The sequence below is a fragment of the Chiroxiphia lanceolata genome, chromosome 3, assembly GCF_009829145.1.
Source record: "Chiroxiphia lanceolata isolate bChiLan1 chromosome 3, bChiLan1.pri, whole genome shotgun sequence".
NCBI lineage: Eukaryota > Metazoa > Chordata > Aves > Passeriformes > Pipridae > Chiroxiphia > Chiroxiphia lanceolata.
Window position 1 is genome coordinate 35,276,399 of NC_045639.1, and position 17,316 is coordinate 35,293,714.

The 17,316-nt window shown below is 38.8% G+C and overlaps 1 protein-coding gene across 5 annotated transcripts in view; it reads right to left on the reverse strand.

Annotated features, from left to right (window-relative positions):
• Positions 1-16,325, reverse strand: part of SPAST (spastin) — a 39,593-nt gene extending 23,268 nt beyond the window's left edge. The window contains exons 1-4 of one of the 5 annotated variants that reach the window (XM_032681938.1): positions 15,818-16,324; positions 11,679-11,762; positions 10,349-10,432; positions 4,707-4,802 (exon numbers count right to left, since the gene is read on the reverse strand). In XM_032681938.1, coding sequence (XP_032537829.1) covers positions 4,707-4,802; positions 10,349-10,432; positions 11,679-11,762; positions 15,818-16,226 — 673 coding nt within the window. In that variant the 5' untranslated portion in view covers positions 16,227-16,324. Of the gene's footprint in view, positions 1-4,706; positions 4,803-10,348; positions 10,433-11,678; positions 11,766-15,817 lie in introns of all 5 variants that reach the window. The other 4 variants (XM_032681936.1, XM_032681940.1, XM_032681939.1 and 1 more) reach the window with 4 other exon arrangements.
• Between the last annotated feature and the right edge of the window lie 991 nt (positions 16,326-17,316).

The window sequence follows — 17,316 nt, forward strand, 5'->3', positions numbered from 1 at the left end:
TAAAGTCAACATGGGAAGGCTTCAAAAAGCTGAAGTAGTTTTTGTTCATCTCCTTCACCCTAAACAGTTGCTCAGTTATCACACTTCCCCAGAACTACGCCCTCCTATTGAGAATAATACACAGACACTGCAATTTTGAGGATCATAAAATTGCACATGTAAAGAGTATTTCAGGAAGCAGGAAATACAAGGGGAGGAAGAGGTGAAAAGAGAAAGGTTTAAACACAAACTATGATTTACTGTAGCTGTACCTCCAGGACTGAGACTACTAAGTTTACGTATATTCTGTGGTCAGTCCTGATGGGTGGCACACAAGGAAGCGCTGATGAACAGCTCTTGAACACAGTTGTTTGTTCAGCGTCAACTCCAGAGGGAAACTTCATTTTATATACAAATTGTCATTGAACCAACAAATAAAAATGTGATCAAATTTTTCAGAATTACTGTTTATCTAAAGTTTCCCTGTTTCTAAAGTGTGAAGTGTTTAAGTGCACATCATTTGTCAGATAGCTCTCACTGTTTCATTATGCAAGATATATATTTTGCTGTAACAAATGCAAAAGCCCCAAAACACATTCCTTACCCATTTGTATTTGTCACCTACTGAAAGACTGAAAATACAGAGCACGTGACCTTAAAACCTTCACAGTATCTCCAGCAGCCTTTTGCCAAATGTTTCACTGTTTTGTATAAAACAATAATGAAGTGCCTGAAGTAAGTTCTAATGGCAAAGAGACACCATGGTATTTTTTCAAGCGTATTTGAAACACTCAGCAGTTCAATTGTCTATTTCATATATACTTACAGGATAGTAACAGGGGCTTGATCAGTTTGACATTACTCTCTAATTCTGGACAGAATTTACTTTAAAGCTCCAAGCTAACACCACTGGATTACACAGACATAATAGCTGTCTGGTCCTGAAAGCATCCCTTCGATTTTAATCTGCCATCCAAATATATACACAACACAAACAAATTACAAACAAGCAACTAGCAAAATTTTGCCTGGGGTTTTCTTTTGGTTAAATTTTGTTAAGCTGCAGACATAGGTGCCAAGTTCAGACTCCCTTCCAAAGAGAAATGTTAAAATTATATAATATATTTATTATATTAAACTGTTTTTAAAGATAAAATAAAGTATGGATATGTTTGAACAATTTTAAAAGAAGCTTGATTATACTAAGTGCCTGGAAACACAAAACCAATCTGAAAAACATGCAGCTGTAACTCATTTATTTAAAAAATATAACAACATGCTTTATATTTCTAAGAAGTGAACCAATTATATTTTCTTTTGTGCATTTAAACTAGACTAAAGCAGATTTTAATAAAGAAGTTTCTACTAGTCTATAACTTTTTAAGCATCCAAGAGAAAGTTTAAATTAAAATTAGCAACAGCAATTCCAGTATTGCAGAACAATTTCCAGCCTTTAGTTGTGACACCTTAAATATCATCAGCAAATATTCCTCAGAAATTCTTTACATATGCCTATTGATAACCAATGTAAAGTGACTAAGAGGAGTTATTGTACATGGTCTGTGGACCCCACACTGGGAAAAAAAACTTCTCCAGTCTAGAATTGTCTGTAACTTTATGTAAGTAATTATTAAAAAAAAAAAAAATCTTTAACTGCTTTAAACTTGCAGCAATTTCAAGACTGATCATCAGAATCAGCATTCACAATAGCCCTCAAAACAGCAATTCTTTCAAATATTCTATTCAGATTTTTCAAATAGGTAGAGTTAAGTAATAAAAGCTACCTAACAGAAAGCTTCAGCAACTAAGAAGGACATGTTCCATATTTTAAATGGTAGTACAGCTGCCCAGGTCAGAAAGACAGCTATTCTTCTTTTTGAACTGTCAGAGTCTTACCAGTCAGATCTGCTGTTGCCAAATTATAGTATTAAAAATTACTTTATTGCTACTTTTTCTTCTACTTGGGAAACTCCTTAAAAATTCAGTTTTAGTAGAACTTTTGCACTTGGATAAACATTGCCAATATATGTCTACTATTAAAGACTAGCCAGCAAATCCTTCATGTGAAAACTGAGGTAAAATACTAGCTAGTTGCACAGTGTTCACGTTGTAGTAAATAAGAGAAACTTAATGCATTCTCTGATCATACATCCTGCTGAGATTTACATGTTAAATGTAAAATGGTACACTGGGATTACTGTAATACTATCAGTACTCTATGCCCAATAAATGAGTCCATAAAACTCAAACTCTGCCTTTGACAAGACTGGCAGAATCTCCTTTCCAAGCCCATTTAAAATCAACTTCTATAAAGACTTTGGTCTGTAAAGGCAAATGAAAGAAAGCAAAGCAATTTTAGACCAAAGAACTGGCAAAAAGGCATTTTCTTGATGTTAAAACTAAGAATGACCATGTTTTACACTTCATAAAATCCTTGACTTTTAAAAACCTCGTGTTTTTAGGCAACAGCACAGGTAATACTTTATGTAGACAGAAAACTAAGTCTATGCCAGTGCCCTGCTGCTCAGTACCTCTGAAGTACCTCTACTTTCTCAATAACAGCAGTTCTCTTATCTGAAGTAGCCTGCAAACTGATTTTGTACAGCTTCCTAAGAATTTGTCATCTAGTTTGTGGTTTTGAATTACTGAAGCTGCCTGTGTGAAAATACCATTTTCCATGTACAAAGGAAGAACAACAGCAAGATGATTAGCACATAGAAGCACAATCAATATATTACTTTTAAGAAAAAAGTGTAGTACCAGCATGTTCTTACAAACAAGGTTCCCTCCTCCCACACCCCAAAAAGAGAGACACAAAAAGCAAGCACAACAGCACAGACACCAGCCAATTAAGAAATTCAGACAACTGTTAACAGGCGGACTTTCATGGTACTGTCAGGGACCCACAGCTGCGTGAAAAGTTCTGTACTTTAGGTAATGATCTGACTTCCACAAGTTATAAATCTAAAGTCTACCTTTGGCAAAATGAAATGGAACAAGCCTCTTGAAATCAGAAATCAGTAGACGTCTGGTACTTAATTTTTTTTTTATGACCTGCTCTTGAGCCCTTCTGTTCCTCCTCAGATCCCATGGAGTTTGGTACATGACCTCTGCTAGCCCACACTCCTTTTCAGAAAGTGAGAAGACTCTCAGAAAAATGCATTCCCAGAAGGCCATGGCTCTTTGCAGTCATTTCACTACCGTTTCCTTCACAGTTTTGCAAAAGTAGTTCGTCTTCTCTAACTCACCTGGAGTATGACTCCAAGTGGGTAAATTGACTCATATCACTTTCCACAAGTTTACCAACAGTGACCACCTTCTGCTACAGTACCTTCTGTGAATACAAATGCCTGCCAAAGAACTGGCAAAATATTTCTTAATTTCTAGTAGATGCCTATGAATGCTCTATGCTTTGTTACTAACATATTAAGTAAAATAACAGTTTTAAGAGTGAAAGTTCAGTCTAACCTTCTCCTGCAGTAACCAATTCTGAGACACACTGAGACAAAGGTACAATAAAATATTATAAAAAGAGTTTAAAGAAAAAGCTGTTCATATTAAATAGAATATGTTATAGACTTTTGTGTGTCTATGTATGTACTTGTTCATTCAGTCTCTAGCCAGTCTGCTAAAAAGACAAGAGTTGTTCTGGATCATTTAAGGTAGAGAGTTGTCAATGTCAATGTACCTAAGAACTTACACCGAAGAGCCATTTTAACTAAACTTTTTTCACAAATGCAGTTAAACAAAAATACCACACATACAGTAATGTAAAGGTGCCTAACATGACACAGTACTTTAACTTCTTATACCTTGGAAAGAATAAAACCAAACAGTAAGATGACTTCAGAACTAGAAACGGATCTAAAAAAAAAAAAAAAAAAAAAGACAACAACAAAAACCAAACAGAAGAAAAGCATGTGGTATACACTAAGTTTCAGTTTTCTTACTTTAAAAACTTAATACTGCTCTTAACTCAATTAGACAAGCCTTATGAATTCCGATGCTTGTTAGCTCTCTATTTTATTTAACCTCATTGTAGTCTACTGTATGAATTACCAGTTGAAATCACAGTTGTGACAAAAGCTTACTGCTGGCTTAAAACACTCACCGAAGGCAATTCACAAACCTCCCAGTAGCTTTACTCTTTCTGTATGGAGAAGCAAGTTTACTTCTGCTATTTTAGTATACCTGGTTGAGTCTCCTGGGAAAGGATTTAAACAATGTTCTTTGACAAAACACAAAAGCTGTTGTGGCCCCCCCTGGTTTTAACTGTGTATCCCTTTCTCAGTGTAAAAACCCCTGAAATTTAAAGTAGCTTACTGCAAATGCACATTCACTCTCACAATATCATAAAGGAAGAACTATCTATGTAGGCACAATATATAACCTACATATCCAACGTTGACACTTTCTAAAACAGGTTTAAATTAATTCCTTGAAAAATATAACACAAGAAATATTTTCAAAAATGTTGTTTCAGTAAATAGTTTTGAATTCTAAGACAGTCATTGTAAGAGAACTGAATACTACAAAATAAAACAGTGTTGTCAAAGCCATGGAAAGGATGGCATGTATTTTATACAAAGCTTTTAAAAACAGAAATATAAACCATTTTTCTTTAAAGTTGGTGGGACCAGAACACACAGCATTGCATTATTTTTCCCTGTAATACACCAGAAACTGAGAGACATCCCCTCAATAGGCGCTGGTAAAACCAAACCCACCTGACTGGAGATGTCCATTGCGGCATGCCAGGTTAGTACTGTCATTATAGACCTCCATTTGCGGCTTGGAAATTTGCAAAACTGCCTGCAGCTTCTCTACATAGTAGACAGAGGGGGAGGGAGGAAAAAGGATAAAATAAACAAACAAAAACCAAAAATGAACCAAGAAAATTTATGTATGTTGAACACACAAATGTCAAGTTTGGCTTTGTTATAGTTAAAGATAAAAGGAATATTTCTAACTATTCTACAACGTTTAGCAAACTTGTAAGAAAATTGTTAGTACGAGCATGACTGAAAACAGCTTTAAAACTCACCATTTACGGCTGAGTTAATTACAACAATCTTTCCATGTCTACTGATTGTGGTTACTTTTCCAAAGCCAAGTTCATGATTGAATCTATTTACTTCACTAAATATTTGTGTTGATAACCCATTTCTCAAAGTCCTCCCCAAGGTGTTACTTTTGACCAACTGCAAGGAGTCATCACTTCCTTGCATATTAAATGTTTCACTTAAGTAGTAACAGCCAGTAAACATTTTACAGAAACCTCAAACTTCAAGCAAAACAACATAAATACATTACAATTATGTCTTTTAGGATCTCTATTTAGAAATATAACTGCTTAGAAATTATGTCAATAAAACTGTCATGCAAACTGTATTCTTTAGGAATATTAACCAAAGAAACATCTGAATACAACACTTATAAAGTTAAAGATTAGGAAGAAAGAAATTAACTCTGAGAAGTAATGAAAACCAGCCAAACCATAAGTAAAAGATGTGTAAGGCTGAAAACAACACAAAAAAATAATTAAGGACTACTTGTTCTCTGCAGCTCAGCTACCACTCCTGCTTTTCCCACTGCAGTTTAAAACCTCCAGCCCTTATTTTTGGGGCACTTTACTGCCTCTCCCACCTTTATTTCACAAAAATCCTCTGGGTTTAAAATCAAGACATGGTTTGTAAGGATGCAAGGCATACATCGCCAAGCTCTTGTTACCTTCCCCTTTTTTTTTCTGCTCACCCCCAAGAGATAGCAGTACCAAGAAGCTGCAGGAAAAGAGATGGCCAAGTAGAAGAGCAAGGTCCTCTGCCAACATAAAAGTACATACTGCAAAAGCAGACAAATTCCACTGAAAACGTGCACACTCAAGATAATAAATGCCCTGACTGAAGGAAGAATTGCCATTGCAGGTCATTGCTTGTACATCATACAAACAAGAAGCATGAGCACTTCCTTCTTTATGCTTCTTTATCTGTTACAGATCTTTCTCCAGTTTTTCTGCTTCATTCCTTTCTTCTTCTTCCTGCTCCTGATCATTCACTGTTTTGCTTCCCTGAATAATATATTTACACCTCATAATAATGAGGCTTAATAATAATATTCAGATGGAACAAGATAAGGTTTAGGTGAAAACTTAGAAGCCACAGGCAAATGCAAAAAGCTTAAGTTCAAGATTAGCACGTGCACCAAGGTTTAGCTTTGTTTTAAATTGAAAGCATTGAAGAGTTGGGCACAGTAAAACAAAAAAATATTAGTCACACAAGAATGGCCTACAAACAACCACAAGCTTTGCAACTTCCAAGAAGTTACCCTAATAACCTTTCCTCCGTAGAGGTGTAAGGAAAGTCCTTTAAGTACAACTGACTGCAAAGACAGTGCACCATTTTAGTGGATGTAGCACTACCAAAGGAGACAGCAGAATGGTCTACTCCCTGCCTGGTGCATGCAATCGGAATGGACAGTTCATACAGAAGCTTATGAAGCACAATTAGTGTTAGTAGACTTTCTAAGATACTAGATAATCAGTTAAGTTTTGGAGAACATAGCTGCATTTAAAAAAAAAAAAGCTTTCTAGTGGGGGACTGTAACAACATCAACTGGTCTGGGCAAGAATTCAGGAAATGCTATTTGCTTCAAAGCTACAATTTGACACTGGGGTTTTCCTACAATTGTCAATAGCTCAGCTAGTTCTACATATTCAGGAAATCCAGAACTCCAATGAAAAAAAAAAAAAAGAAAAAGTGTAATCCAAGTGTTGTCCAGTTTCAGTTCACGCACTGTCTTCTCATCACACTACATATTAACATGTAATTTTGGTATTGCATATAAAATAATAAAAAAAAAATATCACTTTTCTTTAGTGACAGTGTAGCTGTAAGGTCCTATAGAATATCAAAGATAAATTACGCTATTAAATATTATTCCAGAGAATTAACAGGACACCATCACCTTCTATGTAAAAGCTTTCTCCCTCTGCCTCCAGACATTGAAAAAAAAAGTTTACAGAATCTCATTCATTATTTCTCCTTGATGATACAATGCTGACACAAACCTACCAAATAAACAGCACTGCAGCCATTGTCTTAGTTAGACAACACTAGACCTTGAGTTCAAGGTAACTGATTTCTAATTAAAAAAAAAAGTCATCCTATAACACAAGCCTGAAGCAAAAAACACCATTGCCTCCAAGACAGTGGAGGACCCCAAAAGGTGTCCATTGAAGCCCCTATGTATACAAGGGCAGCATTGAGGAGTATCAATATCCTCCAAAGAGGATTCTGATGAAAGATATTTGAATTATGGGCCATGTGCACCCTTCAATCAAAATACTGAAGCTATGCATAGTACACACAAAGGCACTTGTGGTGACAAAAGTCTGTCACCCTTTGGAAAGTCTCTCTGAAATAGAGAGCCCAAATAGGTAAAACATACAAATAGCATTAGAAGAGAACAGTATTGCACTGGACATTGTGGTTCTCTATCTTTAGGAACAACAAACTGCTGAGTTCTGAGTATTTGACTGCAGAAAACAAATATCCTCCTGTCATTCTAAATATATCAAATATAATGACTAACGTGAGTGATAAGTTATCCAGGAGAGATCAGGTCTGTGAAGACCATCAGAGCAAGATTTAGGCACTCATCTGACCAAGCACACAACTAACACACCCAAAACCATGTCAAAAACAGGGGCTGCCACCAATGCAAATGATAGAACTTGGAAGTCCCCTGACAGCTGGCACCACCCAATACTGTCAGTGGACTGCAAAAGCGACCAAGTCACCTTGAGGTGCTCTGAAACACACCAGTAGCAACTTCAGCTTCCAGACTGCGTCATATTACAGCTTCAAACAGAGTAAGATACAGAAATTTAGACTCAAAATAAAAACAGGGCTCAAAATAGAAAACCCATCAACCAAGGTAAGTAGCTCCACCCTCTTGCAACATTAAAAGGCACTAGTGGTGTGATGACACATGGCGATAATACACGTGTGCGATCAACTATCACACTCCTGTCAGTGGGGTCTTGCAACTTAAACTTGTGCTGATGTACAAACACACTTCAAAAAAGGATGAAGACACTGAGCACTTCCAATGGGCAGTTATAATCCATATGATTTAATTTTCACTTTCTATGTATTACCAATGTAACTTGACTGACTGGATGGCATTTCAGTTAAGCAGACTCTGTCTAGCAGGTGGGATGAAATATTTCATGTTATTGTCTACTTTAAGTTTGTTTTATCCTGTCTGCTAGTGCAATAAGGGACTTGCCTATTTTGCCTCAAGAAATGGAGAAATTCCACATGGCTAGAGGAAAACACTTACTCTCTGATCTTATGAGTTGAATTCATAGGAAAAATCACTTTACGAACCTTAAGAGCTTCAAGAGCCTCATGTTTAGTTCAAATACAAAAGGTTCTCTATGTCACTTTAAAATTCCAAATATCTGTTACTATAAGTAAAAGGCTAAAAGCTATGTTTAGAACTGCACAGGCAATTCAACTCTAGATGACCTTACATTTCCAAAAACTCCATGTAAAATTACATATAAGGTAATAAAAAGAGATGCTGTCAAATACTTGAAAGTTGGTTAGATGGTATAAAAATACTATTCAAACAGATCTGCAATGATCAAACTCGCAGGGAATTAAATCCATTGGAATATCTCTCCAAAACACATCTTTTTCCTTCCTAAAGGGCACATGATTTCACTCACTCTTTTTTATCCAAATTTTGCTCTCAGGTACATTGTTTGAAGCAGATCCTCAGTGCAAACCAAACAAGAACCTAGGCAGAACAAAGTACTAAACTTCTGATAATATAAAAGTAAAAATAAAAGAATATTTTATATCAACTTGTGCAATAAACACTGTTCTATTTGTCTGCCTTTCAATCCGCACTCTCAATGAAGCAAACAAATAGCATGTGATAACATGTCTGGATCAATGTACTTCAACTTTAAGGTTTTTTGTGATGTTTACCTTTTTTCCTTTTCAGTCAGATCACAACAAGTGATAACACAAGCAATGATGAAGCAATACCCACAAAATACAGACACTGTTACTTCAAGTTTCAAAGAACTGCAAATTTTTTAAAAGAAATTCTAGTTACTTGCAACTAGGATGTTTGCAACAAGTCATATTTTATCAAAGACTGTCAGCATGTAATCACTTTCTGTCTATTGTTCCCTAGTTTCTATTACCTCTAGAAGTCAGCCTTTAACCCTAAGAAGTACAAAATATCTTTTTTGCACATACCAAGGTTGCACCAACAAACATCCATATTAGAGCACAGAAGCCACATGCCTCTTTCACCCCATTTCCCTTCAACTTTTTGTAAGACGTTCTGAGGACATCAGGAACTCAAGGGAAACAAAAGGGACTCACTTTCTTGTGTTTGTCACAACTTCCCTGTCAATCACCAGTTAGGACTACAGTCACAAAGCATAAGAGGAGAAAAGAACACGAACTTTCCTGTCTGCTCTATATGCTCCTAGGAAAATGACTTAGTAGAGCACCAAACAACAGAGTGCAAGATTAAAGCTGCAGATATGCAAGTTAAACTGACAGACATTTGTTAGTTCATCCATAGAAAGCAATTTAAAAAAATCATCTTTATCTTCATTTTACTGACTGAATTAAAAGCATTTCCCAAGTTTTCAGTTTAGAGGATGCACTGCACAAAACTGTGGGTTTGTTGCTTGACGGGGGAATCTGTGCCTGTTTACCGGGCACAGTAAGATGCAATTTCCAATCCTGCTTGTTTTACTCTATCCATTAAGAGCTTATATAGAGTGCCTAATTTTAATACAATTAAAACTATACAACACTATGCTTCTGAAAAGTACCTTACCTGCTAGTCTTAAAATAGAACACTACTAGAAAAAAATTAAGGGAATTAGCATTTCACAACCTTATGGTCTACACAATGCTAAAGAATTACTATTATATACAAATAGCAAGGCAAAATGTTGTGTTAAGTGACAGTAAAATTGACAGAAGATGAAGTAGTTACACTTACAAGAGGCACACTTGGCACTCATGATCATCAATATTTCAAGTTTTACTACAGTTCCAATGCAAAAATCCTAAATTTCAACAACAGTTGAACAAGACTTCCTGACTTTACGAGTCAAGCGTACTATGACAAAGACTTTCCAGTTACTTTTATACCTGAAATTCCATTTTTAAAATGCATCAACAGCACTTACTCTAAACTAAAAACTAAAGAGACCCTACACAGATAATGACTCCTTCCCTTTAAAAATCAAAGTAATATTTTAGAAGAATGCATTACATGAAGTTGTGCAAATAATTACAAACTTTCCAAAGTCATGAATTGTAACTGGTACCTAAAAGCTGCAAGCGATCCTTGGCCATTGCCAAATTTGTCATCATTTTAGACTGGAGACGTCGAGCCCGTTCACACTGATCACCTTACAAAGAAAAATCAACGTTAAAACACAATTTGGCAAATAAACTTTAAGTGCTAAAATACTGATACCCAGTCTTCCCTCCTCTTCCTCCCACCCCTAATCTGTTCCCTCCACTAAGAAACTCTGTTACAAAACTAATGAAAAAAATTCTAAAGCTTCCTGTTTAATCAAGAATTTAAAGTTAGTTGACTCTATCTGCTTCATAGAGCTGTGGTAACCCAAACATTGCTTTGCATCTAGTCTAACATTTCATGCTGACCTAATATATGTTTTTTGTCACTGCATTTCTCTGAAGAGAAGTCAAATAAAAAAAGATTTTTACAAAGCTTGAAAAGTGACTGAGAGGCAAGTACAATTAAAAAGATCTCACTTTGGCAAAATTAACAGATTTAAATTCAGTTGACTGTGTCCCTTTACATTTCAAAACACATAGAATTAGACATTAATGTCACTTCTTCCTAAGAAATACTGTCTGTCCAAATCAAGTTTTTTATTTTTTTTAAAACTGTGCAATTTACACAGGTTGTATCAAATGCCACTGGTATTGCCCTGTAAGCAACATGTCACCATACACTTCTAAACATAGCTGAGGAATAAAATAGCAGTCTGCAAAAGCACTTACAGGTTTGGGGTTGGGGCGGGTGATTTGAGTTATTATTATAATTACAGCATTATTTTGAGGACAAATTCTTAGCAAGTCCTTCACTACATCTGTATCTCTATGGTACATACCTGCTTCTGCACTACAGGTTAAAATGGTTCCATATACAGAGATGGCTTTTTTTTTTGTTGGAAATGTTCAGCTACTTTGGCCTAAGCTACTCAGAAACACAATATCAGGCCATTCCAAATCGGGGGGTTTGTTTTTAAGTTATACTGAAGGGAATATAAAATTCTGCATAAGTGAGAACATGAACTGTCAACTTTGGCAAATCAAATCAGAACTCAGTGTTTCAGCATTCCCATTATATAAGAAATCAAGTGTTTTACTTTAGGATTTTCATGAACTGCTTATGATTTTGGAGAGTCTGAAAATATTTGGAACAAAATTTGCATGTGTTATAGACATAGAACAGAGAAACGGACCAGTGTTCACCTATGGTTAAAACAAGAATAAGAAACACTCTTATGAATTAATTCATACAGCAGACCATTCCTAGCACCTACCATATTTAGCAATATTGATTTCTTACTTTGAAGAACTCATAAATCAAAATCTGTTCCACAAAACTCAAAACTGGCTTACCTTGACCAATTACTAAGACAGCTATTCCTTTTTCCAGTTCTTCAATTCCTTTCTTATACCATTCAACAGCTTGTTCCTTTTGTCCTGCTTAAAAAGGAAGTGAACCCATTATTTTCTGTAATGAATTAAAGCTTAGGAATGGTTCCATATAATGCTGCATAAAACAAGTAAGAGGAAGGAAGAGATATTTTAACAAAATCCTAGGATTTAAAGAAACTCTTAAAGGGACACTGTCAACTTTATATCTACTTAAGTTTCAAGTAAGATTTTCTATTAAAAACAGGTACTACACCAGCCTCAAATCACTTTTGCCTGTTTTAAGAATAATTCTTCATCTGCCTTAAAAAGATAAATCCCCTTAAAAACCAACCAACCAAACAAACAAAACAAGGTAAAAAATCTCACCTATACAAATTCATTCACAACAGAAATGGTGAAATTAACAGGTTTTGTTTCTGGAACAGCAAATAGAGATGTACTTCTTAACCATCCAGTGATAGATTATATCAATACCAAAGTAGCACTAGAAGCAGAGAAGCTCAAGAAGAAAAGCAACAAGTCTAAGACACTACACGAGTGAGATGAGACACTTCTCCTCTTGTTAACTTTTGTATAGAGCGGTTCTTTTGCCATAAGGGTATTTCTTTGTTTATCCTATTATGAAACTGCTGTACTGCACGTTGTGTGTCAACTTTAACACAAAGTACAATGCAAGTAGAATTAAGAGTACGCCTCTGTACCAGTCACATCCTAAATGGGTATTACAGCAAATATAACCATGAACGTGGCTATGCCTAACCTATGCTACATGACACCATAACAGCAAGTAAACCACTGAAGACCTATTAATATCTACTCCATATTGCTCCCCTTCCATAAATACTCTGCATTAAAAGATATTTGCCTGCATATGGAAACACACTTTTGCAAGGTAGTTATGTCACACTAAGCATGCCTTTCCACAGAGGAATATAGCACATTCTGTATTACAAGTTAAACCTGATCAGCTACAAGCAGTAGAAAAAACCAAAAATGCCTACAATGAAACCTTCAGATATCATTACTCTAGTTTCAGATGACATTACATTTCACAAAACTATTCCTAAGTGCCAGTTACCAGTGATTGTGTTGGTTCCACACTCAAATCTTTTGATGACTTCAGTCTCAAACCTACTTTTCCAGTAAATTTATTTTGTAAAAATATTTCAATACATTTCTAGAATCCTCTTCAGGGTTTTCTCTTGCTCCTCTCCAGAAGCAAAACCTCATAATAATAACATTCAGCAAGATTCCTTGTGCAGATAATTTCATGCTTTGCTCTTCTTACCAACACAAAGCACAGGAGCACCTTCCTACAGTCACGAACATCACACACCCTGGGAATCATTTTATTACTGCCCTTTCTTCACCACCTCATATATCCTGACTGTTTAGGACAAAGCTAGAGAAATCAAATCATTGAAGCTGAGTGACTTCGATCCTCTTTTTAGCCTTTTTTTTTTACTTTAAGTTTCTTCTCCCCATCACCCATAGAAACATTTTTGACTGCAGTGTAAATCTAATGCTGATTATAGCTGAATAGAAATCAAATTTGTCACGATCCCAGCCTCCTCTGCTATTGCCTGACTTCCTTTGCTATTCTGAGTATCTGCTGCAAACATGCCAAGGTCATTAAAACTTCACTTCCAGCTTATAACTGGACAAAGTTTTAAAAGCACTATACCACAGTAAGCTGTTTGCAAAATTTGTGCTCCAACTCCACACAGAATGCTTTACTAGTTTTCAGTGATTCTGACATTAAAAATACAATAAATGTCACATTTCTTGGAAGTCGCTGATCAGCTGTATTGGGTCTGGCTGGAATGGAGATAATTTTCTACAGACAGTCCAAATGCTGCTGTGTTTTGGATTTGTGACTAACACAGTGTTGATAACAGAGAAATGGTTTGGGTATTGCTTGAACAACATAACCTCAAGGTTTTCCTTTTCCCACACTAGATTCCCAGTGAGTAGGTTGGAGGTTCACAAGAAGCTGGGAGGGGACACTGGCAGGATGACTGACACAAACTGGCCTAAGGAATATTCTGTATCATACGATATAATCCTCATCAATAAAATCTTGTGTAGGTGAATAACTGGATGGGGGCTGTCTTCCAAGGCAGCCATTGCTCAATAAGTTTTCTCACTTTTTTTTTTTTTCTAACTTTTGCTCCTCCTATGCTCTTCCCTGTCCCAGTGAGGAGAGGAAACAAGAAGCTGTATAGATGCTTAGCTGAGGGCAGGGGTCAACCCAACACATGTACCTTCTCAGTCCCAGAAAAAGATATTAAGCTTGATTGTGAAAATATCAAAACAAGAATAACTGCCGCAATAATTCAGAAGCACAAAAAATTACCAGAAGTGCTATCAAAATTACTGAAGTGTGCACAGCTTCCACAACAGCAAAAACACCACATAACTAACAGGACATTAGACAATTCAGAAATTCCAACCATTTCACACACTATGCCTAACATATGGTTTTCTAGTGGAAGCTTTAAAAAGCTTATTTACACATTTAAAAAAAAAAAAAAAATCAAAGATAGACATACATTCCAGCAAAAACAGATAAGGAAATAGCAAATCTATGCATTAAAGCAAAGTGAGTTCTTTCTCAGTGAAATGTATACTGCAATTGCAGGGCTGTAACAGCTGTGCAACTGCTCCCATTAGCAGCAAAAATGATCTTATTAGATGTATGACCTGTGCAGCTAATTCATATACAATAAATCTAAAGGTATCTACAGAGCAAGTCCGGGATTAAAATTGATATTTAAGGGCTTAACCTCCAAACCACCAACAGTTATAGGTCACAACAGTGGAACAGGTATCTGATAATATAAGACTTGGCTACTCCTCACAGAGCAATCATCAACAACACTGAAGCTTTAAGTTACCTCACCTTCTTTCATGCTTTGCTCCTATGACCCTCAGCGCTCTCTCACTGTACATCTGTTCTGAACTAATCTTACTGCACATGGTAGGGTTTTTTTTCTCTCCCAGAGCTTGCTGCTGCCACTCCCAAATTGTCAACGCAAAGCAAGACACATCCCTCGCTTTTATGGTGCTCTCAGCATGTAGCTTCTATTGAAGGCCTACTCCTCTATTTTTAATGTCCTCCTCTAAGACAGCAGTTTCACTAAAGCTCAGTTTAAAAGTGTAGAATAAGGTCTTCCAATGTTTCCAGAGAATTTTAAAAAACAGCACAGCATGCCCTTAAAGGCCTGCCTTTTGGCTGCTGACAGAACTGTGCTGCTGTGTTTAAAGTAAATGGCTAAATCAAATGCAGTAGCAAATGTTTTTGGTTTTAAAAAAAAAAAAAAAAACCAACAACAAAAAAAACCACAACACCAAAACCACAAAACATAAAAACCAGTACTTCACTCCTGTGTTTTATTTACCTGAACCCTAAACATCTTCCTTAAGATCCTCTGGTCACACTGTGATAGGTTTTTAGGTTTTTCAAGAGTGTGTCAAACAGCTTAAGCAAAACATAAAAAAACCCCCCAACAACCTGTCAAAATACAAGTAAGTATTTCTTTCTTTAAAAGTCAAGACAACTCCAAATGGGCATTTTGGGGGTCAAGTTTCCTGAAGACTCGCTTCACCACTTGCATCATTTGTCAGGCACTGTATTAAAGGATGCACCCTTATTATTGTCCTTGGTGCTTTTGTTGTCCGGCGGGCTTGCTGAAACCTAAGGGTTGTTAGTCACGTACCCTGTCTTTCGCCCCAGTTTTTAACCGCTTCACCCAGACCTCCGCAGCAAAAACTTTATTGGGGCGAAATACAAGGGCCTGCATTGCGTGGGGAACGAGCCCGAGCCGTAGCTTTTTGATCCAACCCGCACCTGCCGGCTGCGGCGGGGACGGACCGGGCCGGGGCCAAAGCATCGCCACCGCATGCGGGCACGGGCGGGCAGCGGGCACGGCACACTCCCCGCTCCCTCCCGCACTGACCCCCCCGCAGGCCGCATCCATCACACGAGCGGGTTTTGTCTGTCCTCAGCTCAAAGCGGTTCCCCAGCACAGGGCGCGAAGGCCCTGCCCGCCCACCCCCCGCACCCTGGAGAAGCCGCGGGCGCTCCCCTCCCTCCCTACCTGTCTCGTCCTCGTCGATGCGCAGCGCCATGGAGATGCACTCGAAGGCCCGCTTGTGACACGCCCGCACCGTCTCGGGCGCCCCGCCGGGCTCGGGCGCGTCGCCGGCCCCGGCCCTGCTGCCCTTGGCGGCCATGAGGGCGCCGCGGGAGAGGCGCTCGCAGAGCCAGGCGAAGAGCAGCCCGAGCTGGAAGGCGACGAAGCGGAGCAGGGCGAAGGCGGCGAACAGCGGGTACGAGAAGTAGTACAGGTTCCGCTTGTGCGGGGACGCCGCTGCCGTCGCCGCCCCCGCCGGCGGCACGGGGGGCGCCGGCCCGGGCGGCGAGGAGGGAGAGGCGCCGGCGGCCGGAGGCGCGGAGCTGGAGCCGGCTGAGCCCTTCTTCTTCCCTCGGCCGCCCGGAGAATTCATTCACCGCCGTCGCCATAACCCGCTGCCAGGGACTGACAACAACCGGCCATGGCGATGGCGGCGGCGGCGGCGACGCCCCTTTCGGCCGCCCCAGGGGGAGGGATGGAGGGAAAGAGGGAGGGATGCGGGCGGCCCCGGCCGGGAGTGGGGCGGGGCTTTCCAGCGCTGTGCCTGGAGAGAATCAAGGCTGCTCCAGGCCGAGGCCGTTAGATGTCGGCACATGGAAACACACGGAGTGGACGGAGGATGAATAATTTAATAGGATTAATTATTCTGACTGGAGTCGTGAGCCGCCCCGCAGGCACAGTGCAGCGCGGATCCCTGGCGTCGCTCCCGCCGGGAGTCATTGCTAGAGGCACACGAGGAGGGCCCGGGGAATTCCCTCGCACGGAGGGACGTGTGGCAGCCAGTCACTGGCGGTGTCCGTGCTTCCGCCGCCTGGAATTGCCCCTGGGAGAGCGTCCTCCCGTGCTTTGTCTGCTCCGCATCTCTGTAATGGAAACGACAGGCTGTCTGCTCACATAGAGGGAGCTAATGTAATTCAGTATACATTATAGATACTTCGTCCTGGGAAGAAAAAGAAAAAAATCTGAACTCTATTACCACCCTCGTTACAAAAAGTGATCACCCAGTTGTCCAAGTCCTTGTTTGTCAATTATTTTCCCAGCTATAATATTTATTTATTTGTGTCTCCACTAATGAGACAGATCCTCCAGCTCTCTACTCTTTTGGTTATTTCAAACCTTAAAAATGCTTTGGTACCTTTGGTCTAGGAAACAAGGGGAGGCACTCACACAACAGCATTCCCACGTTCTGTGCCTAGTGCTTATTCAACAGCGTAGCAAGGCCCTTCCTCTGTGCTTCGGTCTTCCTCCCCTTTTGGTTGCCTTGCCCATTGGTTGATCTTTTTTGCTGTTGTTTTGCTTTGTCACGCACTCTGTTCTACAAATAAAATACTGAGTTCCTGATGCTAATTATGACAGATCATCTCTCTCCTACACCTCTGAACTGCACACAGTAGCCCAGAGAGTCCCCAAAGAGTAGACACATAATTCAGTGCACAAGCAAGTTTCCCCAGTTTATAGCAAGA